At 47.6% G+C, this 22,546-nt stretch overlaps 1 protein-coding gene across 6 annotated transcripts; it reads left to right on the top strand.

The window, feature by feature from the left end:
* The first annotated feature begins 9,473 nt into the window (after positions 1-9,473).
* LOC102456533 (uncharacterized) lies at positions 9,474-19,699 on the top strand. 6 transcript variants are annotated; one of them, XR_012896638.2, is made up of 3 exons: positions 9,529-10,086; positions 14,182-15,975; positions 16,628-19,699. XR_012896638.2 is itself a non-coding variant. In XM_075902141.2 (2 exons), exon 2 carries the CDS (start codon positions 14,193-14,195, stop codon positions 15,789-15,791), a length of 1,599 nt encoding a protein of 532 aa, XP_075758256.1. In that variant the 5' UTR covers positions 9,474-9,582; positions 14,182-14,192; the 3' UTR covers positions 15,792-19,699. The 6 variants fall into 6 exon arrangements, 4 of the variants coding, with proteins under 4 accessions (XP_075758256.1, XP_075758257.1, XP_006120019.2 ...); XR_012896637.2 differs by having other exon boundaries at positions 14,182-16,272; XM_075902141.2 differs by having other exon boundaries at positions 9,474-9,582; positions 14,182-19,699.
* Positions 19,700-22,546: the final 2,847 nt, after the last annotated feature.

Below are 22,546 nucleotides of genomic sequence, written 5' to 3'. Positions count from 1 at the left end.
AACTCCTTGCCAGAGAATGTTGTGAAGTCAAAGACTACAACAGGGTTCAAAAAAGAACTAGATAAATTCATGCAGGTTAGGTCCATCAATGGCTATTAGCCAGGGTGGGTAGGAACGGTGTCCCTAGCCTCTAGTCAGAGGCTGGGAATGGGTGACGGGAGAGGGACTGCCTGAAGATTCCCTGTTCTGTTCACTCCCTCTGGGGCATCTGGCACTGGCCACTGCAGGAAGACAGAATACTGGCCTAGATGCACCTTTGGTATGACCCAGTCTGGTCAGTCTTATGTTCTAACACTCAGACTCTATCTGCTCCTCTCAGTGCTCCTTCCCCCCATATGCGTAATGATGGGCCTACACAGGCCATGTCTACACTAGGAAACCATTTCAAAATAACTAAATTTGACTTAATAACTCCTATATTTACAAAATTGAAATAATGTGTCCCCCACTAGGGGGAAGCCTTGAGATTAATCCGAGGCAAACTCCTTCAATATGAGCACACAACCTCGACTTAGAGCCCCAGGAAGCATGGGCATAATTAGTTTAAATTACTCTCAGGAGTAGTTATTTTGGAATTGTGGTTCCGGAGCATCTGCACTACTGCTATTTTGAAATTAGCATTATTCCCTGAGGAAAGCAGTACAGATTTCAAAATAAGCAGGCCATTATTTCAAAATAACAGGCTTGGTAGTGTGGATGCTTTGCTTATAAATTCAACCTAAGGGAGATTATTTCGAAATAAAGCCCTAGTGTAGACCAGGGATCAGGGTATGTCTACACTACAGCGCTAATTCGAACTAACTTAGTTAATTCGAACTAAACTAATTCGAACAAATGGATCCAGACTAAAAAACTAGTTCGAATTAGCGTTTTGCTTAAAGGGTCCTGACCCCCACCCCGGACAGACAGTTCTTAGGGGTGCCCCGCTTGCAAAGCAGTCCTGGCTTGGATTGCCCGGACTACCCACACTGGGCACATCACACCACTCGGCCATCAGCCCGGCTGCACTTGCCGCAGGCTGCCATCTGGAGAGAGGGGGAAATTGGGGGGCTGCAGGAGAGCTTCCACCCCCAGAAGCCCACAGAGCCAGCCCAGTTCTCCCCATCGGGGGCTCGTGCCCCATTCCTCCCTCAACTCCTTCCACTTACCCTTCCCTAGCCCCTCTTCTTGATGTACAAAATAAAGATAACGTGTCTTCCAAAATGGAATCTGTCTTTCTTGAACAAAACTGGGGGGCTACGTCTACACTGGCCCCTTTTCCGGAAGGGGCATGTAAATTTCACTAGTCGTCGTAGGGAAATCCGCGGGGGATTTAAATATCCCCCGCGGCATTTAAATAAAAATGTCCGCCGCTTTTTTCCGGCTTTTAAAAAAGCCGGAAAAGAGCGTCTAGACTGGCCCCGATCCTCCGGAAAAAGTGCCCTTTTCCGGAGGCTCTTATTCTTACTTCAAAGTAAGAATAAGAGCCTCCGGAAAAGGGCACTTTTTCCGGAGGATCGGGGCCAGTCTAGACGCTCTTTTCCGGCTTTTTTAAAAGCCGGAAAAAAGCGGCGGACATTTTTATTTAAATGCCGCGGGGGATATTTAAATCCCCCGCGGATTTCCCTACGACGACTAGTGAAATTTACATGCCCCTTCCGGAAGAGGGGCCAGTGTAGACGTAGCCGGGGAGACTGGGAAAAGGAAGTGGGAGAGGGGAAGAGAGAGGCTGGGAGAGGGGAGGGCAACTAAAATGATCAGGGGTTGGGAACAGGTCCCATATGAAGAGAGGCTAAAGAGACTGGGACTTGTCAGCTTAGAAAAGAGGAGACGGAGGGGGGACAGGATAGAGGTCTCTAAAAGCAGGAGTTGGGTGGAGAGGGTGCATACAGAAAAGTTCTTCATTAGTTCCCATAAAGAAGGACTAGAGGACACCAAAGGAAAGGAATGGGTAGCAGGCTTCAAAGTAGTAACAGAAAGTTGTTCTTCACAAAGCAAAGAGTCAACCTGTGGAACTCCTTGCTGCAGAAGGCTGTGAAGGCTAGAACTAGAACTGAGTTTAAAGGGAAGTGAGATCAAGTCATAGAGGTTGGGTCCATGGAGTGCTATTAGCCAGTGGTGTCCCTGCCTGAGGTTTGTGGAAGGCTGGAGAGGGATGGCATGAGACAAATGGCTTGGTCACTGTTCCTAGGGTTGGCCGCTGTCGGCAGACAAGCTACTGGGCTAGATGGACCTTTGGTCTGACCCAGGACGGCCATTGTAAGCTCAGGGCTCAGGGTCGGGGGTCTCAGTGGACCCCCTTGATTCTCTTGCACACCTGCTCCTGGGTGTCCAGGCTGGCAGCTCTCCTGCCCTAGCTGGCCACTTTCCTGTGCCTAGTGCGGAGATCATGGATGAGGTCCACAATGTCTGCACTAGCCCAGGCGGGTGCCCGCCTCTTGTGGTCCCGGGCAAGCTCCTGGGAGCCGCCAGCCTGGTCCCGGGAAGAGGGGGAGGGCTGGGGGGCATCGGGTGGGTGGCTCGATCCGTGCCTGGTGCAGGGTCTGCTGGCTGGGTGCTGGCAGGCTTGCACCTGGCATGGGCACCGTAGCCAGCCTGTGCCCCTTTAAGGGGTCCGGGGCCGGGAGGGGGCCAGACGAGTTTCCCTGGTGTTGGCCAGAGTGGCACACACGTAAAATGAGGTTTTCCTAGTTCGAACTAAGCGCTCCGCTAGTTCGATTTAAATTCGAACTAGCGGAGCACTAGTGTAGTACCTATTAAAGTTAATTCGAACTCACGTCCGTTAATTCGAATTAACTTTGTAGTGTAGACATACCCTCAGTGTGTAAAGTTTTGGCAGGATCTGGGTCTTCTCTTGTATGCTCTTGGACATTGAGACTGTTTCAACAGCTGCCACATTTCATGCAGCTCCATGTAAGACATTTTACAAAAGTTACGTCAAAGGTTAATTTTCATGCAATCACAAATTCCACCTGAATTCTAAATCCATATATTGCCTACTTGTCATGTAAGACAGGAGAGAAAGGACACAAATTTACCGAGCATAATTGATCAGCTTTTTTTTTTTACAAAACAGTTTTAGTCTTTGCGACTGTGAGAAAAGATGGCTACCATCAAAGCCTCCATCACATGCACATCTACTAATATGCTGGCCATCATGTGCCAGCAATGCTCCTCTGCCATGGCCAAACCAGATAGTATCTACGCAAAAGTATAAATGCACCCAAATCAGACATCAAGAATGGTAACATACAAAAAACAGTAAAGAGGGGGCACTTTAATCTCCATGAACACAGTTACTGACTTGCAAGTTGCCATTCATATGAAAAAAAAACCCTTCAGAAAGACTGCAACACAAAACTACTGAGCTGGAATTCATATGCAAAATTGACACCATCAGAAGAGGTTTGGAGAAGAGACACGGAATGGCTGGCTTGCTCCTTACCATAAGTAATTTCCCCTTCAGGGACTCACCTTCTTATCACTGTTGGGCTATGTCTACACTGCACTTCTCTTGCACAAAAGCCTATACAAATGAAGCGTGGAATAGCATATTGCTACACTTCATTTGCATAATTAATTAGGGGCTGTTTTGCACAAGAGGCTTTTGCGCAAGAAGGAACTGTGTAGACGGCTCCTTTTTGCGCAAAACCCCCCATCTTCATTTTTTCAGGAAGAACGGCTCTTGCGCAAAAGCCTCTTGTGCAAAAACAGCCCCTAATTAATTATACAAATGAAGCACAGCAACATGCTAATCCACACTTCATTTTCATAGGCTTTTGTGCAAGAGAGGTGCAGAGTAGGCCTTGGAGCTGAAATATATCAACTCTGATTTAACTATATTACACGACAATCTGTGTGTCCCTGCCTTTCTTTCGCTTCAGGCATCTGAAGAAGTGAGCTGTATCTCATGCAAGCTTATGCCCTAATAAACGTGTTAGGCTACGTCTACACTGGCCCCTTTTCCGGAAGGGGCATGTAAATTTCACCAGTCGTCGTAGGGAAATCCGCGGGGGATTTAAATATCCCCCGCGGCATTTAAATAAAAATGTCCGCCGCTTTTTTCCGGCTTTTAAAAAAGCCGGAAAAGAGCGTCTAGACTGGCCCCGATCCTCCGGAAAAAGCGCCCTTTTCCGGAGGCTCTTATTCCTACTTTGAAGTAGGAATAAGACCCTCCGGAAAAGGGCGCTTTTTCTGGAGGATTGGGGCCAGTGTAGACGCTCTTTTCCGGCTTTTTTAAAAGCCGGAAAAAAGCGGCGGACATTTTTATTTAAATGCCGCGGGGGATATTTAAATCCCCCGCGGATTTCCCTACGACGACTGGTGAAATTTACATGCCCCTTCCGGAAAAGGGGCCAGTGTAGACGTAGCCTTAGTGTTTAAGGTGCCACTGGACTCCTTATTGTTTTTGGTGAAAAAGACTAAAATGATTACGCCTTTGAAAATTACATTATTCTTAAGCTAATCAAACCGGAGTTCTTTTACTTGCCTCTCTAAGCTCTTAGGGGTCACAGTCATCAGTGACTTTTTTTTGTTACTATTCTTCAAGCTCCATCTCCTGGAGTCCAGTGATCACAGAGAGTTTCAGCATTTACATTAGCCCCATTTAACATTAGCCCCCATTTGTCCCCCTGCCAAACTCTGCATACCATTTCAGAGTCTGGCGGGGGAGGGCAACTTTAGCCATGATTCCAAGGGCTATTTCGGCATTTGAAAACTCTAGTAAGATGATTTAGCAGTTTAGCCCTGTGTCTAATTCCTATATAAAAGAAAAACAAATAATAGACCCACTTAGCTCTAATAATAACTTGTTCTAAAGTCTCAGAGGGGTAACTGTTAATCTAGCACCTTAGAGACTAACAAAAAAATGCATAGTATCATGAGCTTTCACTTCTGATGTAATTTGGGTATTGGCTATAATGGCCCATCCAGTTAATGTCTTTGTTCATTCTTTGGTTAAATGTGTCAAATTTGCATATGAAGGCCAGTTCCACAGTCTCTCTCTCTCTAGTTGGTTCCTGATATTAAAATTTTAAAATATATTCTTACTTTGTTACTAACGCTGCAGAGAGAGAGAGAGACCCCATCAGAACACCTGGATTCTAGCTCAGCTCTAGGACAGGAGTGGAGTTACAACAGAGACGGATATATCTGGGTTCTATGTAAGAACATCAGAATGGCCATACTGGGTCAGAGCCATTCTTATGGAATTGTGGCTCCGGAGCATCTAGATCAGTATCCTGTCTTCTGAGAGTAGCAAATACCAGGTGCTTCAAAAGGAATGAACACAAACAGGCAACCATTGAGTGATTCATCCTGTCACCCATTCCCAGTTTTTGACACACAGAGGTGAGGGACATGCAGAACATGATGTTGGATCTCTGCTCACACTGGCTACTAGCCATTGAGGATCCTATTTTCCATGAAATTATGTAGTTCTATTTTGAACCCAGTTATAATCTTTGCCTTCACAATATCCCCTGGCAGAGTTCCACAGGTTGACTGTGAAAAAAAACTTTATTTTGTTTGTTTTAATCTGCTACCTGTTAATTTCATTGAGTGCCCACTAGTTCTTGTGTTATTTGAAATAGTAAATTGATTTTATAGACTTCTATCTCCCCTTAATCATCGCTTTTCCAAACTGACAAGTCTGTCTTTTAATCTCTCCTCATATGAAATGTGTTCAGTACTCCAAATAATTCTGTTGCACTTCTTTGTATCTTATTGGCTTTGAGTGCTTCTGTAATACCATGATTGTCCCATAATCCCACTGGTTGTGTAGATTCCTGCTTCTGATATACTTAAAAGAAATTATTACTTTTTGAGTTTTTGGCTAGCTGTTCTTCCAAATTCCCTTTTGTCCTTCCTCATATTTTTACACTTCATTTGCAAGTGTTTATGTTACTTTCTATTCCCCTTACTAGGATTTAACTTCTGCTTTTTAAATGATGCCTTTTTATTTCACACTGCTTCTTTTACTTGGTTGTTAAGCCATGGTTTCGTTCTCTTACTATAGTTTTTAGTTTGGAGTATGCATTTAAGTTGAGCCTCTATTATTATGTCTTTGAAGTTTCCATGCAGGGATATAACTTTTGGCACTGTACCTTTTAATTTCTCTTTATCTAACCTCCTCATTTTTGTATAGTTCCCCTTTCTGAAATAAAATGCCATAGTGTTGGGCTGCTTTTCTCACCACAGGAATGTTAAATTTAATTATATTATAGTCACTATTTCTAAGTGGTCCTGCTATATTCACCTCTTGGCCCAGATCCTGTGCTCCACTTAGGACTAATTCAAGAATTGCCTCTCCTCTTGTGGGTTCCAGAACCAGCTGCTCCAAGAAGCAGTCATTTAAGGTGTCAAGAAATTTTATCTCTGCATCCCGTCTTGATAACAATATGGGGATAGTTGAAATCTCCCACTATTATTGAATTTTTTATTTTTATAGCCTCTCTAATCTCTCTCAGCATTTCACAGTTACAATAACTATCCCGGTCAAATGGTTGATAATATATTCCTACTGCTATATTTTTATTATTGGAACATGGAATTACTGTCCATGAAGATTCTGTGGAACAGTTTGGTCCACTTAATATTTTTACTTCATTTCAGTTTTACGTTTTCTTTCACTCAAGCTTCGTCTACACTACATGCTTTGCCGAAAGAGGCAATGCAAATGAAGTGCGGATTAGCATTTTCTCGCGTTTCATTTGAATACTCTCTTTCGTTCCATTTTTGTGCAAGGGTTTTTTGCACAAAAACAAACAGTGTGGACATTTCATTTTTGAACAAAACCCCCTTTTTGTGTAAGATCTTTATGCCTCTCCAGGTTTTTGCGCAAAAAGGAAACGTCCACACTGTTTGTTTTTGTGCAAAAACGGAATGAAAGAAAGTATACAAAAGAAGTGTGAGAAAATGCTAATCAATGCTTCATTTTGCATTGCCTCTTTTGGCAAAGCATGTAGCGTAGCTGTAGCCATATAGGGAACGTCTAGACTACAGGCTTTTCATAGAATCATAGAATCATAGGACTGGAAGGGACCTCAAGAGGTCATCGAGTCCAGCCCCCCGCCCTCAAGGCAGGACCAAGCTCCGTCTACACCATCCCTGACAGATGTCTATCTAACCTGTTCTTAAATATCTCCAGAGAGGGAGATTCCACCACCTCCCTTGGCAATTTATTCCAATATTTGACCACCCTGACAGTTAGGAATTTTTTCCTAATGTCCAATCTAAACCTCCCCTGCTGCACTTTAAGCCTTGTCCTGTCCTCAGAAACCAAGAGGAACAAATTTTCTCCTTCCTCCTTGTGACACCCTTTTAGATATTTGAAAACCGCTATCATGTCCCCCCTTAATCTTCTTTTTTCCAAACTAAACCTGTCGACAAAGAGCGTCTAGACTACAGCCAGTTCTGTTGACAAAGCAAAGGACAGTGTAGATGCAATAACGCCATCTATTGACAGAGCTCTGTCGACAAAAGGCGTTAATCCTCGTAGAATGAGGTTTACCACCATTTACAAAATTGACGAGTTCTGTTGACATTATGTCAACAGAACTCAGCGGTAGTGTAGACGCAGGTATAGTTTTGTCGACAAAACCCTGTAGTCTAGACACACCCATAGTGCTACTCCCCCAGCAGTGCAACCCGTTCTGCCCTTCAGATATATTTTGTATCCTGGTATGACTGTGTCTCATTGGCTATCCTCATTCCAAGACATTTCTGTGATGCCTTTTATATCACTATCCTCCTTAAATACAAGGCACACTTCTTCACCCATCTTATTATTTTGATGTTTATTGTTTGCATATATACACTTTTAAAACTTGCCACTTTTTAATTGTCTGCCATTATTTGATGTAATTTAATGAACTCTTTTTCATGTGATTGTTTTTCATCAGATTTTACCTGCATTTTATCATCTTCCATTCTCTCTGCCTTACTAGTACATAAAGAATATCCATTAATAGACCCTCCCCTAAGGGAAGCTTTTCCCCAACCCTCAGTTTACAACCATTTTAAATGTACATGCCAACAATCTGGTTTAGGCAGAGCCCATCCTTCCTGTGTATGTTCCCCTTTTCCCCAAAGTTTCTCCAGTTCTTAATAAATCTAGCCCTCTGCTCCCTGCACCATTGTCTCATCCACACACTGAGACCATGCAGTTCTGTCTATCTGGAACCTGCGTGTGGAACTGGAAGCATTTCAGAGAATGCTACCATTGAGATCCTGGATTTCAAACTCTTTCCTACCAGCCTAAATTTGGCCTCAAGGACCTCTCCTATTCTTCCCTATGTCATTGGTCCCTACATGTACCACAAGCATTGACTCCTCCCCAACACTACACATATGTCTATCTAGGTGTCTCAAGAGATCCACAACCTTTGCACCATACCATTCTCTTTGTCATCACAAAACCAGCTATCAGTGTTTCTAATAATTGAATCCCCCATTACTAATGCCCATCTCTTCCTAATAACTGCAGTTCCCTTCCACGGAGAGACCTTCAATGCAGGATACCATGCATCATCTGGAAGGAGGGTCCCAACTATGGGATCATTTCCCACTGCTCCAGTTGGGTGTTCTCCTCCCCTGAGCCTGTCATCCTCCTCCACAGCACAGGGGCTGTCTGACTGGGTAATGGAACTGTTTTATAAAGTCCCGGAAAGTCTCCTCTATGTACCTCTCTGCCTCCTTTAGCTCCTCCAGTTCAGCCACCCTGATCTCCAAACCCTGTACAAGGTCTCTGAAGGCCAAAAGCTCCTTGCACCAAATGCACACATAGGCTGTGTCTACATTGGCAAGATTTTGCATAAAAGTGTATGCTTTTGCGCAAAAACTTGCTGCCTGTCTACACTGGCCACAAGTTCTTGCGCAAGAACACTGAGGTTCCAATGTAAGAAATCACTGCTTCTTCCGCAAGAACTATGATGCTCCCCCTCAGGAATAAGCCCTCTTGCGCAACTGTTCTTGTGCAAGAGGCCAGTGTAGACAGGCAACAAGAATTTCTTGCGCAAGAAAGCTCTACGGTTAAAATGGCTATCGGGGCTTTCTTGGGCAAGAGATGCTTTTGTGCAAAAGCACATCTCTCGCGCAGAAGCACATGCCAGTGTAGACGCTCTCTCGCGCAAATACTGTAACACAAAACTCTTAAAGAGTATTTGCAAAATCTTGCCAATGTAGAGGTAGCCAGACCGTAGGCACCAGTGCACCCGGCTACATGCTAGGCTGGGTGCACTCAGCTAGCGCCCCTCTGCTGCGGGCTTCTGGCTGCAGGGGCTGTTCGCTCCCAGCGCTAACCCTTTCCTGCTCTTGTAACCCCGCGGCTGGGTCTGGGCGTAGGACAAGCCCCTCGGCCCCCAGCTCGGCGGGGGAGGGGCTCACGCCCCAAGCTGGCGAGTCTGCATTTGCTCCGGGGTCTCCCAGGTGCTGCGCGGCCAGGGCTGGAACGCGGCGGCTCGGCGAACTCCCGGCCTCTGAGCCGCATAACCATAGAGCTGCCCGGTCCTCCAGCGGCTAGAGAGGCCCGGAAGTGCCCTGCACGGGGAGCGGGTTGACGAGGGACTTCCGGCGAGTGCGAACGGGACGGGTTCCCTGCGCCGGGTGAGTGGGGCAGCCCCCCAGCCAGCCCGCCCCGGGGGGCACCGCCCTGCGGGACCCCCCCTCGCCCAACCAGCTCGGGGGGGCGGGCACGGCCTGCGGGGACCCCCCCACCCAGCCGGCCCCGCGGGACCCCCCGGCCAGCCCCCGCCCAGTGCCGGGAGGGCCCAGATCCAAACCCGGGACGGGGGCTCCGCCCTGCAGGGACGCTCGTTCATCCCTCCCACGGGGCGGGGTGCAGGCTCCTGCAGGGACCCAACCCAGCCAGCTGTGGGGATGCACAGCCCCCATCCACGTGCCACTCAGCCAGCTCCAGGGCAACGTGGGGGAATGCACAGTCCAGCAGGGTCCCCTGCGGTTCAGCCAGCTGCATGAGAGACTAGGGGAGTGCGCAGCCCGGCAGTTCGCTCTTCGCAGCCAGAAGGGGGAGGCGCATCCACAGCCCAGCAGGGTCTCCCAACCGAGTTCTGGGAGTGCACAGCCCGCATCCTGTCACCTCATTTGACTGTAAGTCAGCCAGACAGCTTACTCCATGGCAGCACAAGGAGTAGGGAGGAGAGTTTAATCGATGAACTGAGAAGCTCATGCTTATCAGTTAAACTCTGCCTGCCTGGGGAGTCAGCTTCCCCCGCCGCAGGTTCTGCAGGCTCTGTCCCAGCATATCTTGGGTTCCAGCAGCCTGCTCTGTAGGAGCCAGCTGCAGAGCCCACAGTGAAACCTCCCAGAGAGTGTGGCCAGCAGCCTCTGCCAGCCTGGCTCCTGGGGAGGTGGGTTTGCTGCTGCAGCAAGGCCTCCTCCCAGGAACAGCAGGGGCTGCTGGCACCACTCTTGACCCTGATGGCTTTGGTAGAATGCTGGATTTTTTAATGCACTCACTGACAATTGGGGGGAAAGGGTCAAAGAGATTATTTGGGGGAAAATAGAAATTTCCAAGAAAGTTTTGCTCTTGAACCTTTAAGAACACTCATATTACAGGTCCTCTGTCGCCAGGTGTTCAGGATTTGTAGCACCCTCTGCCCATGTATTCACAGATGAGAGCAAGGCCTGCTGAGATTAGAAGGCTATAAAAGTCAAGCCACTGTAGCATTGGTGGAAGGAGATCTTTTATGGGGTGAGGTGGAGGGGAGCGTGGCTATGGCTTTATCAGTCCCAGCTATATTTGTTGGCACTAGTCCCTCCTTTCATCTATGATTTGTTTTACTTCTCCTTCTCATAGGCTCTTCTTGCCTTTCCTGTTTGGGCAACACTGTGCCTGGTCTGTTTGTATAGGAGGTAGGGATGTTAACAAAAGTGTATTTGGGTAAACATTTAACTGCTGAATTTTTAGTGGTTACACGTTTACATGTAGGGGGGCAGGTGGGAGCTGGTGCTCTTAAGGAGATGGCTTTTAAGCACCAGCTTCTGCCTGGCCCTCCCCCTGCTGCTACCTCTGATACAGAGGCGGCAGCCCTGGGGTCGGGTGGTTCCATGAGAGCCAGTACGTGCAGGAGCCAGCTTGAAAGCTGGCTTCCTGTGTGTACCAGCTCCTGTATGTTTTCCCCCCTCACACACACCCCACCTGTCCACGTTACCTCTCTATCAGAGACAGCAGTGTGGGGGGAGGGTCAATCAGCTCTGCAGGAGCCAGCGCTTGCGGAGAGCCAGCTTTTAAGCTAGTTTCCTCTCCCCAAGCACCGGCTGCCTCCTGCCCCCCTGTGCTGCAGCTTCTGTGGCAGGCAGCAGTGAGGAGGAGAAGGCAGCTCTGCAGGAGTCTGCACCTGCAGGGAGCCGACTTAAAAGACAGCTCCCTGTGGGCACCAGCTCCCACCTCCCCCTCTTGCTGCCTCTGATACAGAGGCAGCAAGGGGAAGGCATGTAACTGTTAGAATTAACTGATGAGTCCAGGCTTATCGGTTAATCATTTGAATGGGTATGCACAAATATGCCTACTAGGAGATTCAACTCACTTCTCTGTCACCAGGGCCACAGCTGTGCCTCAGTTTCTCCCATCTGTAATGATGTTGTCCCAAACCACAAGTATTCAAAAACTGTCAGATTCCCCCCACAATAGAATGAGTGACTTAAAAAAACAGAAAGCAGACTTATCTGCCTTCTTGTTTTTGAGCCTTCAGGCTGCACAAAAGCACTCATTTGTATTTTCAAGCAGTTCTGTGCAGCCTGGTGTCCTGGAAATCTCTTTGAAAAAATTAAAGCTGAAATTTCCATGTCACCTCTTAATTCCAGCCAGCAGGGCTTTAAAACAGACACCCAATAGCACACAAAAGTTGGGAACATCTCACACCCCTTCTCCCCCAAGTTAGTGTTCCAAAGTAGCCTGATTTCCCAGGTCCTGCTTTTTTAGTGGCCTAAAAATATTCCAATACTTGGCACTGGGCACCCAACTCTAATCCCATCCACATTTTATCCTTTTGCTTCTATCTGCAGACAATCTAGCCTCCCTTGGATCACAGCCAGTCTTACACCACTCAGCTGCAGGGCCCCTAAGCCCTCATGCTGAACTCTGATGACAGCCCTTTCTCTTTGCTGAACTCTTGGCTTTCTCATCAGTGTACAGTCATCATCCCAGGCAGGTTCGTCCTCTAAGCTCTTGCCAGAAGAGACCAATAGCCATAGCTGCTCACCCCCTAAATATCCCTTTCTCCATTACTACTACAGCTTGATTTTATATCCATCTAATCCCAGCTGACCTTGCATTGAGCCTGTCGAAAGGTGAGTCCTGTGCCCACCAACTCCCAGAATGCCTGGCTTTAAAGGGATGGAGGCTTTGTAATAAGAATGCCCCTAAAGGACAATGTTCCTTGTTGGGGACAACAGCAAAACTTCTTTGCAGATTCCCATTTCAATTCCCCCCCTCTCCCTCCAAAAAATCTGTTTTGCAGTGTCTCCTTCCATCCACACCAGGTATCAAGTGAGTGAATGATCCCTGGATTAGGGATGTTAAATATCGGATAATTGATTAGTTGAGTAACCTCATGAATTCTGAGCGGTTAGTTGACTCTTCTGTAGTCCCTGGGGGCAGGGCCAATAGCAGTGCAGGGTGCCAAGTGAGAGCTAGTCTGCGAGGGGACCCAGTTTATAAACCAGCTCCTCTTGCGGACCAGCTGCTTGTTGCCCTGATAAAGAGGCAGCATTGCAGAGATGTCAGCCGACGGTCAGGGCAGTGACTGGTGTGTGTGTGTGCGTGCTATACACCCGAGACTTCAACTGCTGAGACCGGGGTCCCTTGCAGCGGGCAACCTGGAGGAGGTTGACGAGCGCCCCAATAAGTTTGCAGGGAGAGCTTATTACACTTCAGATTTTAGCTGCTAGAATCTGAGATTCCTTCGCAGCGGGCAGCCTGAGGGAGGCTGAGAAGTGCCCCAATGGATCTGCCACCTGGGAGTGACACAAATCCAAACGCCTAAGCTCTCCCTATATCTGTCCCTTAAGACCAGCTAAAGTTCTTTTAAATTGTGCCTGGTTCTGTTACAGCAACTGAAGGAGTCAGGTTAAAGCTTAAACAGTTACAGGTTTATTGAGGAAGCTTATAAATCATATGGTTGCAATGGCTATTGTTCTATTTCTTAACTGCTAGCAAAATATAGATCTTAAAAATGGTTACAAAGAAGATAAAGATAGGAAAAACAGAAATAATAGTACCAAGTAACAGCTTAACCTTTAAAGAGCTCTAAGTCTGTGTACACTTAAGACAGAGGACCACATCCAGGTACAATTTTTACCCCCTTCTGTGCCTCTCGACTCCAGCGTGTCAGGCCAGGGCCAGTCCCTCAATTCCTAGGAAAGACGAAAATACGAGGTGGGCATCCCCATAGAACCTCGGGAGGTCAAACACCTAACCCGACCAGCAGGTAGAGGGTAGAATGACACTCAAAAGTGAGTGTCCTGTTGTACCCATATTTATACCCATGGGGTCACGTATTTCTCTTTCTTATCTGTGATGCCAAATGGTGCTGGTCTGTCTTTTGTGAGACCAGTTCTTACAAGGGAGTTGTGAACTTACTTTACACTTGTAAGAGAGATAACTAAATTGGAAGTACTGGGCATTCTTTTCTCAGTGGGAAATTCCTCTTCCAGGGACTGTGTGTTCGTATCAACATGGGTGTCAGCCGGGTACTTCTCGCAGCCTCGAGGCCAGCTTATTGCCTTAATCGTTCTCTCCTCATATCTATGCTTTCAGCTTCTCAGGATCAGATGAGCCAGCATAGACTATGCTGATTTTATTGCTCCTTCTCTTTCCTGTATGCTTCAGGAACCTTAGAGAGTCAAAATAAGATGGATGAGATGGGGGGGGAGGGTTGTCTGGCTACAAGAGAGCAGCCCCTGTCTGTGGGGTGGGAGGGTCTGAGCTCCCGGGCCCAGCACGAACTGGAACCGAGCTGGGCTGCCTGCCTGCCCGGCTCCTAATACACTTTAAATGCAGAGTCAAGCAGAAGTAAATCCTGCACCAGGCTGCTGGCCAGCCTGCTAAAAAATGTACTGGTTGCAGGAGGGGGAGGGAAGTACGTGTGGTCTATAGAATTAACCTGTAAGCTTTCACTAATCGGTTAATCGGTTCGCTGACTACAGTATTACATCCCTAGCCTGCAATCTCTTTTATTTCAGCAGATGGGATCATGAGTGAGAAGGAGGTGGAAAGTCCGCTGCAGGGAGGTCCTGAGGAAGAGAATAGACCCAAAGGGAATATCCCCTGGAAAGGGATTCCAGAGAATCCTGGTGGGTCGGAGTTGTTGGAGGAAAACTGCACAGAGGAGCAGCTTCTGGGCAGATCCCCACCCTGTAGGAGAGGCCTCCAGTCCAAGGAGAAACGCTACAACTGCACTGACTGTGACAAGAGCTTCAGCCAGAGCTCCCACCTCATCCGGCACCAGGGCACGCACACGGGCGAGCGCCCCTACAAGTGCCCCGACTGCGGGAAGAGCTTCACCCAGAACTCCAATTTAGCGCAGCACCAGCGGGTGCACACAGGTGAGCGCCCATACCAGTGCCTTGACTGCGACAAGAGCTTCACCCAGAGCTCCCACCTGACAGAGCACCAGCGTGTGCACCAGGGTGTCAAGCCCTACAAGTGCACCAACTGCAACAAGAGCTTCAGCCAGAGCTCCCACCTCCTGCGGCACCAGGGCATCCACACGGGCGAGCGCCCCTACAAGTGCCCCGACTGCGGGAAGAGCTTCATCCAGAACTCCAACCTGGTGCAGCACCAGCGCATCCACACGGGCGAGCGCCCCTACAAGTGTGGGGAGTGCGGGAAGAGCTTCAGCTGGAGCTCCAACCTCATTGAGCACCAGCGTGTGCACACGGGCGAGCGGCCGGACAAGTGCCCTGACTGCGGGAAGAGCTTCACCCGCAGCTCTGCCCTCATCCAACACCGGCGCATCCACAAGGGGCTGAGGCCCTACAAGTGCATGCAGTGTGGGAAAAGCTTCAATAAGAGCTCCCACCTCATCCGGCACCAGGGTACCCATGCGTCTGGAGAGCTGCCCTGCACATGCACCAGTTGTGGGAAGAGCTTTACTCGGAGCATCCAGCAGCGGCCAAGGCCGCACCACTGTGCTGAGTGTGAGACACGCTTCTCCCACATTGCAGGAGGCCAGCCACGGGCTGACATAGCAGCAAAGCCCTACAAGTGTGGGGAGTGTGGCAGGAGTTTCGGGCGCAGTTCGTACCTGGTGCAGCACCAGCGCATCCACACGGGTGACAGTCCCTACAAGTGCGGGGACTGTGGAAAGGGCTTCGGGGCCAGTGCCCACCTCACCCGGCACCAACTCAGCCATGCAGGTGACCGGCCCTACCGATGTCCTCAGTGTGGAAAGAGATTTGGGGAGAGTGCAAAGTTGTTAAGCCACCGTCTGAACCATGTGGGTGAGCGCCCCTACCAGTGTCCTGACTGCGAGAAGAGCTTCTGCAAAAGCTCCCACCTGGTTAGTCACCAGCGCACCCACACTGGAGAGCGGCCCTATCACTGCACGATCTGTGGCAAGAGCTTCTTCCAGAGCTCCCACCTCATCCGGCACCAGGGCACGCACACGGGCGAGCGCCCCTACAAGTGCCCTGACTGTGGGAAGAGCTTCACCCAGAGCTCTAATCTTGCCCAGCACCAGCGCATCCATACGGGGGAGCGCCCGTACCAATGTACCGACTGTGGGAAGAGCTTTAGCTGGAGCTCCAACCTTATAGAGCACCAGAGAACCCACCTAGCACAGAAACCCTGAACATGCCGCTAGCTGAGCAAACTCCCAACACTGAAGTAAACATCTTGGGGCCATCCGGATGTTTGATGGGGCTGAAATTACTGGGTATACAATGCCAAAGAATAAAAACCCACCGCAGGAGTTAGACTTCTTCACACTGCCAGACACAGTTGCCCGGCCCAGCCTCACCTGTTGCAAGATCTAGGTGATGATCCCATTTGCCATAGGAGCTAAGGAACCTGTAACAAGGGATGTGCTGGGATGGATTGGCATGGAGCCAGGAAGTTAGCACTAGGGAAAGCACACTAGATCTTCCATTGCATCTCCTTGGGGCCAGATCTGTAGAGCTGCACAGTTCAATGAGGGAAAGGTTTTTATGAAAGCTGGGAAATTGATTCACAAGGAATGAAGCACATGGATGAAGAACACAGGGCTTACCAAACTGATTCATCCTCACACCCCACCTCCAACAGGAGCCAGTATCAAATGATGCAAGGAAGATGTAAGGCCCACAATAGCAGATGTGTAGTAATCTGCCCATCCCCCCATTGGTCTAATCCTGCTCTCTGATGGAGATTGACTAATGTGCTAAAGCAGGAGATTTAATATCTATTTGCAGATGTCATTAATTGTGAGAAATCTGGATAGTCTTGATAATCAGAAGATTTTAAAAAATTAAAACCAAGGAACCTAGCAGCCCAAAGGGGCATTATGTTACCATTCTCAGGGGGCTGAGATGATCAGAGAGGCCTAACAGAGTCAGGTACCCAGATCTGATGAGATTTAGGTACCTAATTCTCCTGAACTCTTTTGAAGATCCCAGCTTCCTTTAATAATCATGTTTCTTCCCCTACCAGGGTGCTCTGCACAGCAACATGAAGCACCAACAGCAGCTCACATGGACCATGTGAAAACAGAAGGGCCAAGGCCCATGGAGATACATGGAAGAAGGTGGCTGATGGATTGAAATACCCTGCAAAAAGTGTTTTCAGATATTTTTTAAAAGCTGAAGGAGGAGGCAATGCTCTGAGAAGCAAGCTCATACCATCATTCAGGGGTTCTTTCACAGCACGGGTCACAGTTTAGAAACAAGGCTGTCTTGAGGACTGTTCCTCTTCCATTTGTGATCGCATGGACTGCTACCCCCCCTCTTGTGTGGTAACCAGTTACCCAGCAGGGGGCTCCTCTGGCTGGGCCTGACCCAGCCAAAGCAGCCCCCTACCTGCAGCATGGTGTGGTGGGCTTGGCCTAGAGCAGCCCACAGCACGGTGGACCTGGCTGGGCTGGAGTAACCTCTGCCATGGGGTCATGGTTAACCAGTTAAATATTCCATTTCACTGATTCACTTTTGAACTTGGGATTTTACATCCCTAATTAGGAAAGTGTGTAATGCATTTTAGCTCGTTTGGACCAGATCCTCCAGGACGTTAGGTACCTAATACTGTGGAAAATGTGGGCTTTTGAATGCGATGTATAAGGTGGAAATGGAAAAATGAGCTAGCATCACATAACTAGCCAGTTCATTGCAGACCACCATCAAGTGCTTGGCATCCATGGACCTCAGGGCTGGAAACCACTGCCAGGCTGGGAACAACTGCCCACAGGAAAAGCACAATCATCTGCCACTGGGATGATGGCAGATTTCCTAGACTGGGTGGTATCCAAGTTCAGCTACTCATCAGGCCAAAGTCTCAAGTACATCTAGGGCCTAGACTGTTCTGCCCTTGAAAAACAAGCAGGATCACTAATTGGTAACTATAGTGCAGATCAAAGCCAATCATGTGAACATGGAGACATGAAACTCAGAAATCCTAAGCTTCCAGCCAGCAAAGATGCCACATCTGGGCATGCATCTGGCACCATTTGCTGGGGGGGAAAGGTCTAGTAAAATTGCAGAAAATGAACACTGAACAGGTCTCTGTGTAGAGAGGAGATTTTGTAGAGGGGGAGCATAGAGCATAGGATTCTCTGATTTCAAAGGTAATCACAGAACTAGCAGGGAAAGAAGGACTTTCAAGAATCTGCTGTGAAACTTTCAAGAATCCACATCTTCCCAAATTGAAATCCCTGGACTCGGGGTGGGAGGGAGGGTAATATCCAGAGAAAAACATGACGTTATGGCTACTGTCTCCTGTAAAATTGCTAGTGAGGACAAACTCTTCCCTCTGAGGAAGTTAATTCATAGATTTGAAGGCTACAAGGCACCATCATGATCTGACTCCAACAATACACAGGCCAGAGAATTCTAACACAGACACGAGAGGCACAAGAGGATTTCCACAATTAAAATTGCTCTAAAACTGGTGAACTAGTGGCAGACTTGGAACATGGATGCTACTTGTAGACTGAGCAGATAGCAGTGACAAACTTGAATCCAGAGAACTATGTTTCCCAATTGATTTATGCCATTCTTGCTGCTGGTAACGATTTATAATAGTGATATAATGCTTTGTTTCTGATAGCACCCATGATGTGTGGGGTGCTACAGGTGTGCACAGACACAAAATAAGGCTCTTCCCTTGCTCCAAAGAGCTTACACACATCAGAGATAGAGATTTGAAAAACTGAAACCATTGACCAGGAGGTAGTCTAATTTTCAGCTTTGAAGGAGCAATCCTACAGATGCTGCTTTTGTTTCCGATGTTACTCTGATATTGCATTTATTGCTGTAGATGGGCGACACCAGGACAGGTGGGACAAGGATAATCAATAAGCTGAAGTGGCATGATTGCTTCATTCTCATAATTATACTTATCTAAATTTATCCCAACCCTATGCACATTCCCTTGCATTAAACATTGGTATTTTCTGCTATGACTTTCTCCTGCTTAGACAGCAGATATTGAGCCTATGAATTTAAGTGCTTAACTTCCATGGATTTCAATATAGCTGGGCCGAATTGTAAAGAGTTTTGCATCCGTATTAGCTAATCTGTCCAGGAAAAACAATCAGCTGAAAATGAGCTAGGGGTGGCAGTGAATGGGGGCATGGAGCAGGGAAATGGAGTCCTCAGTATGCAGGACTTAGGAATTCACACCTGGAACAGCTTCAGTTTATACCAGCATGACCCACTGTGGAAGAGCTGGTACAATGAGAAGAGAACAGGGCCTTTAGTGCTCTGCCAGACATGGAGACAGTACAGCCAGAATTTACCCATAGCCGGAGTCACAAGTTCAAGGCCAGAAGGGACCATCAGATTGTCTAGTTGGGGTGTCTCACGTTACAAGGTTTAATTTTTGTATCCCCATGTCAATATGTCCCATTCCATGATTGGTGTGAGGGTACTACAAAACATGAGGCTCATTTCTTAGTACCAGAAAGATGCAGGAGGAGAGTCAGAGAAGAGCAGAAGAGGGCCAGGGGCAGTTGATTAGTAGATGATTGGTAAGGACTACATATACATAGCTTGTCTGAGGGTATGTCTACACTTGCACTTGCCTGACAAAACTTTTGTTTCTCATGGGTGCTCCTCCACCTCCCTGAATGACAAAGTTTTGATATGGCAAATGAAAATGTGAATGCTGCTTAGTTGGCAGGGGAGCCACTCTTGGGGGGTGAAAGTATTTTGCTGGCAAAAGTGCTGACAAACTGATTTCACATACTGACTTTTAGTGACAGGGCTGTCGACACAGCCTTGTCGCTAAAAGTTGCATACTGTAGAGATATCAGTAAGTATGGAGGGAGATCAGACAACTAATGGAGAGGTAGGATAACTCTTTAGGTGTCTAAAGGCTGCAAATAACAGCATTATTTATGATGTCACAGAGGAGGGAGAACTACAAGTGTGAAATAAGCTACCTATCAGAGACAGTTCCTGTGGCCATTAATTCTTGTTGGTAGAATAGTTTCAAAGTGAAAGCTTCAGCATTAAAATTAGGCTGCAAAAAACAGCCAAACAATAAATAAATAAAAAGCAAACCACTGGGTAACAGTGATCCCTCTAATTCTTTATGTTCCTGTGTGGAATGAATTTTGTTATATGCATTATTATGGAGATGATGTACAACACAGAAGTGATGTGCGACATGTCACCTCCATATTAACGCACGTAACAAAATTTTGCATGGATGATCTATGGGTTGGGTGGGACCGAGGAGTTTGGAGTGTGGGAAAGGGCTCAGGGTTGGGGAGATGAGGGTTCTAGCTGAGAGTGTGGACTCAGGAACGGGGGTGGGGTGTTTGGGACGCAGGGTGGGGTGTTTGGGACGCAGGAGGGATGTGTCAAGCTGGGATCACAGTATTGGAATGTGGGAATGGGCTCAAGGCAAAAGTGCAGGGTGCTTACTTGGGGCTGCTCCCTTTTGGTAATGGTGGAGAGAACAGGTGGCTTTGCATGGCTTGATTCCAGCCAATGGGAGTTGTAGGGACAGAGCTTCCCAGTGTTGCGGCTCCAGCAGAGAAGTGGGGGATAGAACTGTGGTGTGCACATCTGCCTTTCCCCCCACCGGTAAAGGGTGGCTCAGAACACAGGGGCTTTATGGGCTGCAGCCCTGGACTAAGGGAGCCCCCTACTGGGTCCAGAGGAGAGCACCTGTTCCGCTGCAGCAACTCCCTGCTGCTGAGTGGGGATGTTAACTAGTGATTAATTTACTAGTCGAGTAATCGATGGACTTTCCATCGACTACTCAAGTCGATAGACACTTCCGTGTTCTGTCTTTGAAATACACAAGAGCCTCAGAGACCCACGCTGTGCCTAAGCTCCATGCTGCGCTTCCTATTTGAAATGCACAAGAGCCTCCGCTGGGGACTCTTGAACATTTCAAAGCTGGCATGCCGCATAGAGCCTGGGATCAGCTGGGGATTCCCCAGCTAATCCCGGGCTCTAAGCCGCTTTGAAGTGCTGCAAGGAGCCTGGGATCCTGGGCTCTGCACAGCATTTCAAAGCGGCAGTGCCGTGTGGAACCCAGGATCAGCTAGGGAGTCCCCAGCTGACCAGGCTCTGTGTGGCGCTACTGCCTTTAAGTACCTCCCTCATCTACCCCCCCTTGCTGCCTCTATCTGGTAGAGGGAGCGGGGGAGTGAAGGGGAGCGACTAGTCGACTGTCCTGTCGATTATCTGATAAGCATTTGGTTATTGGATAGTCGACTAGTCCTTTACATCCTTGCTGCTGTGGCCTGCCACATAACAGGCTTTATGAATTCTCACTGCCTGGCCTCCATATAGTATGCCTCTTTATTCCCCAGCAGGCTCTTATCGTGATTGAGAGAGAGAGGTCACAGACGAGGTAGAACCTTGGGATAGTACTGTACATGGAGAAGAGAGTCCATCACTGCTCATGCCTTGTTCTACATCAAAGAACTCACAAGTGAAAACTGCTAGTGCCGTAATTTAAGAAGAAGCACTAGAGTATCAACGAGATGTGACAAATGGAAACAGCTTTTGGGATACTACCTTCCATGTACAAATGAAGCAATATTGGCACAAAATGTGAGGATGGTGAGTGAGATGTAAGAGGTGTAGGGGATTCAGTCCTGGAGTGATTTGATAGAAGAACATGTAGTTGGGGTTTGAACGACAAGAGAAAGAAGGATGCTTCAGGATCAATCTATGGTATTTGGACACAGGAATAAGAGAATTTTTTAACATCTTATTAAAATGATTGCACAATGAGTATCCTACAGATGCCTGCTGCTTCAAATAGGAGTTTCTGTTTTTACCAACATTATTATTTATTATAATTATTTGTCTGTTCTGGTAGTACTGAGATGTCTCAGTCATAGATCAAGGCCCCTCTGTGCCGGGTGCTACATAAGCACACAAAACTTAGATAATTCTTATTCCCTTACCCCAAAAATTTACTAAGTAGAGGGCCAAATTTTGTTCTCATTGACAAGAGAGCAAATCCAGAGTGACCGATACTGCAGTGATGGTCACAGTATAATGACCTGAAAGAATTCACTAACCGCAGTGGAAATTCTTTGGATTTTCACTAGTATCACAGAGGAGAATTTGGTCTAACTCTATAGGGATAGCAATGGGAGAAAATATGCTAAATACTCCTGTAGAGAACTTCTTGTCTGTTTCTCAGATTATTGTTATGGCAGATGACAGTGGATGATGTAGTTATTACACAGTGTTCTGAATTACTTTACCTAGAGTACGTCTACACAGCAGGGCTAAAGTTGAATTAAGCTACACAACTTCAGCTACGTCAGCTGTGTAGCTTAAATCGTAATAGCTTAATTCAGTGTTTGGCGCTGTCTACACAGCAGGAAGTAGATGGAAGAACATTCTTCCTTCTACTTCCCTTACTCCTTGGCTACGTCTAGACTGGCATGATTTTCCACAAATGCTTTTAACGGAAAAGTTTTCCGTTAAAAGCATTTGCGGAAAAGAGCGTCTAGATTGGCACGGACACTTTTCTGCAAAAGCACTTTTTGTGGAAAAGCGTCCGTGCCAATCTAGACGCGGTTTTGCACAAGAAAGCCCCGATTGCCATTTTCGCAATTGGAGCTTTTTTGCGCAAAACAAATCTGAGCTGTCTACACTGGCCCTTTTGCACAAAAGCTTTTGCACAAAAGGACTTTTGCCCGAACGGGAGCAGCATAGTATTTCCACAAGAAGCACTGATTTCTTACATGAGATCGTCAGTGTTCTTGCGGAAATTCAAGTGGCCAGTGTAGACAGCTGGCAAGTTTTTCCACAAAAGCATACGCTTTTGCAGAAAAACTTGGCAGTCTAGACACAGCCCTTGTGAAATGAGGGTTGCCATGAGTCAGAGTAAGAAGTCCTCCAGCTCGACATTATTTTGAAATAAAGGCTTGTAGTGTAGACA

Source organism: Pelodiscus sinensis, chromosome 31 (assembly GCF_052426305.1).
Source record: "Pelodiscus sinensis isolate ZL-2025 chromosome 31, ASM5242630v1, whole genome shotgun sequence".
Classification (NCBI taxonomy): Eukaryota; Metazoa; Chordata; order Testudines; family Trionychidae; genus Pelodiscus; species Pelodiscus sinensis.
This window is presented reverse-complemented; position numbering and strand designations above follow the sequence as displayed.

Excerpts from the sequence above, each read along its gene's own strand:
- LOC102456533 (XM_075902141.2), top strand. The coding sequence starts at position 14,193 with ATGAGTGAGAAGGAGGTGGAAAGTCCGCTGCAGGGAGGTCCTGAGGAA.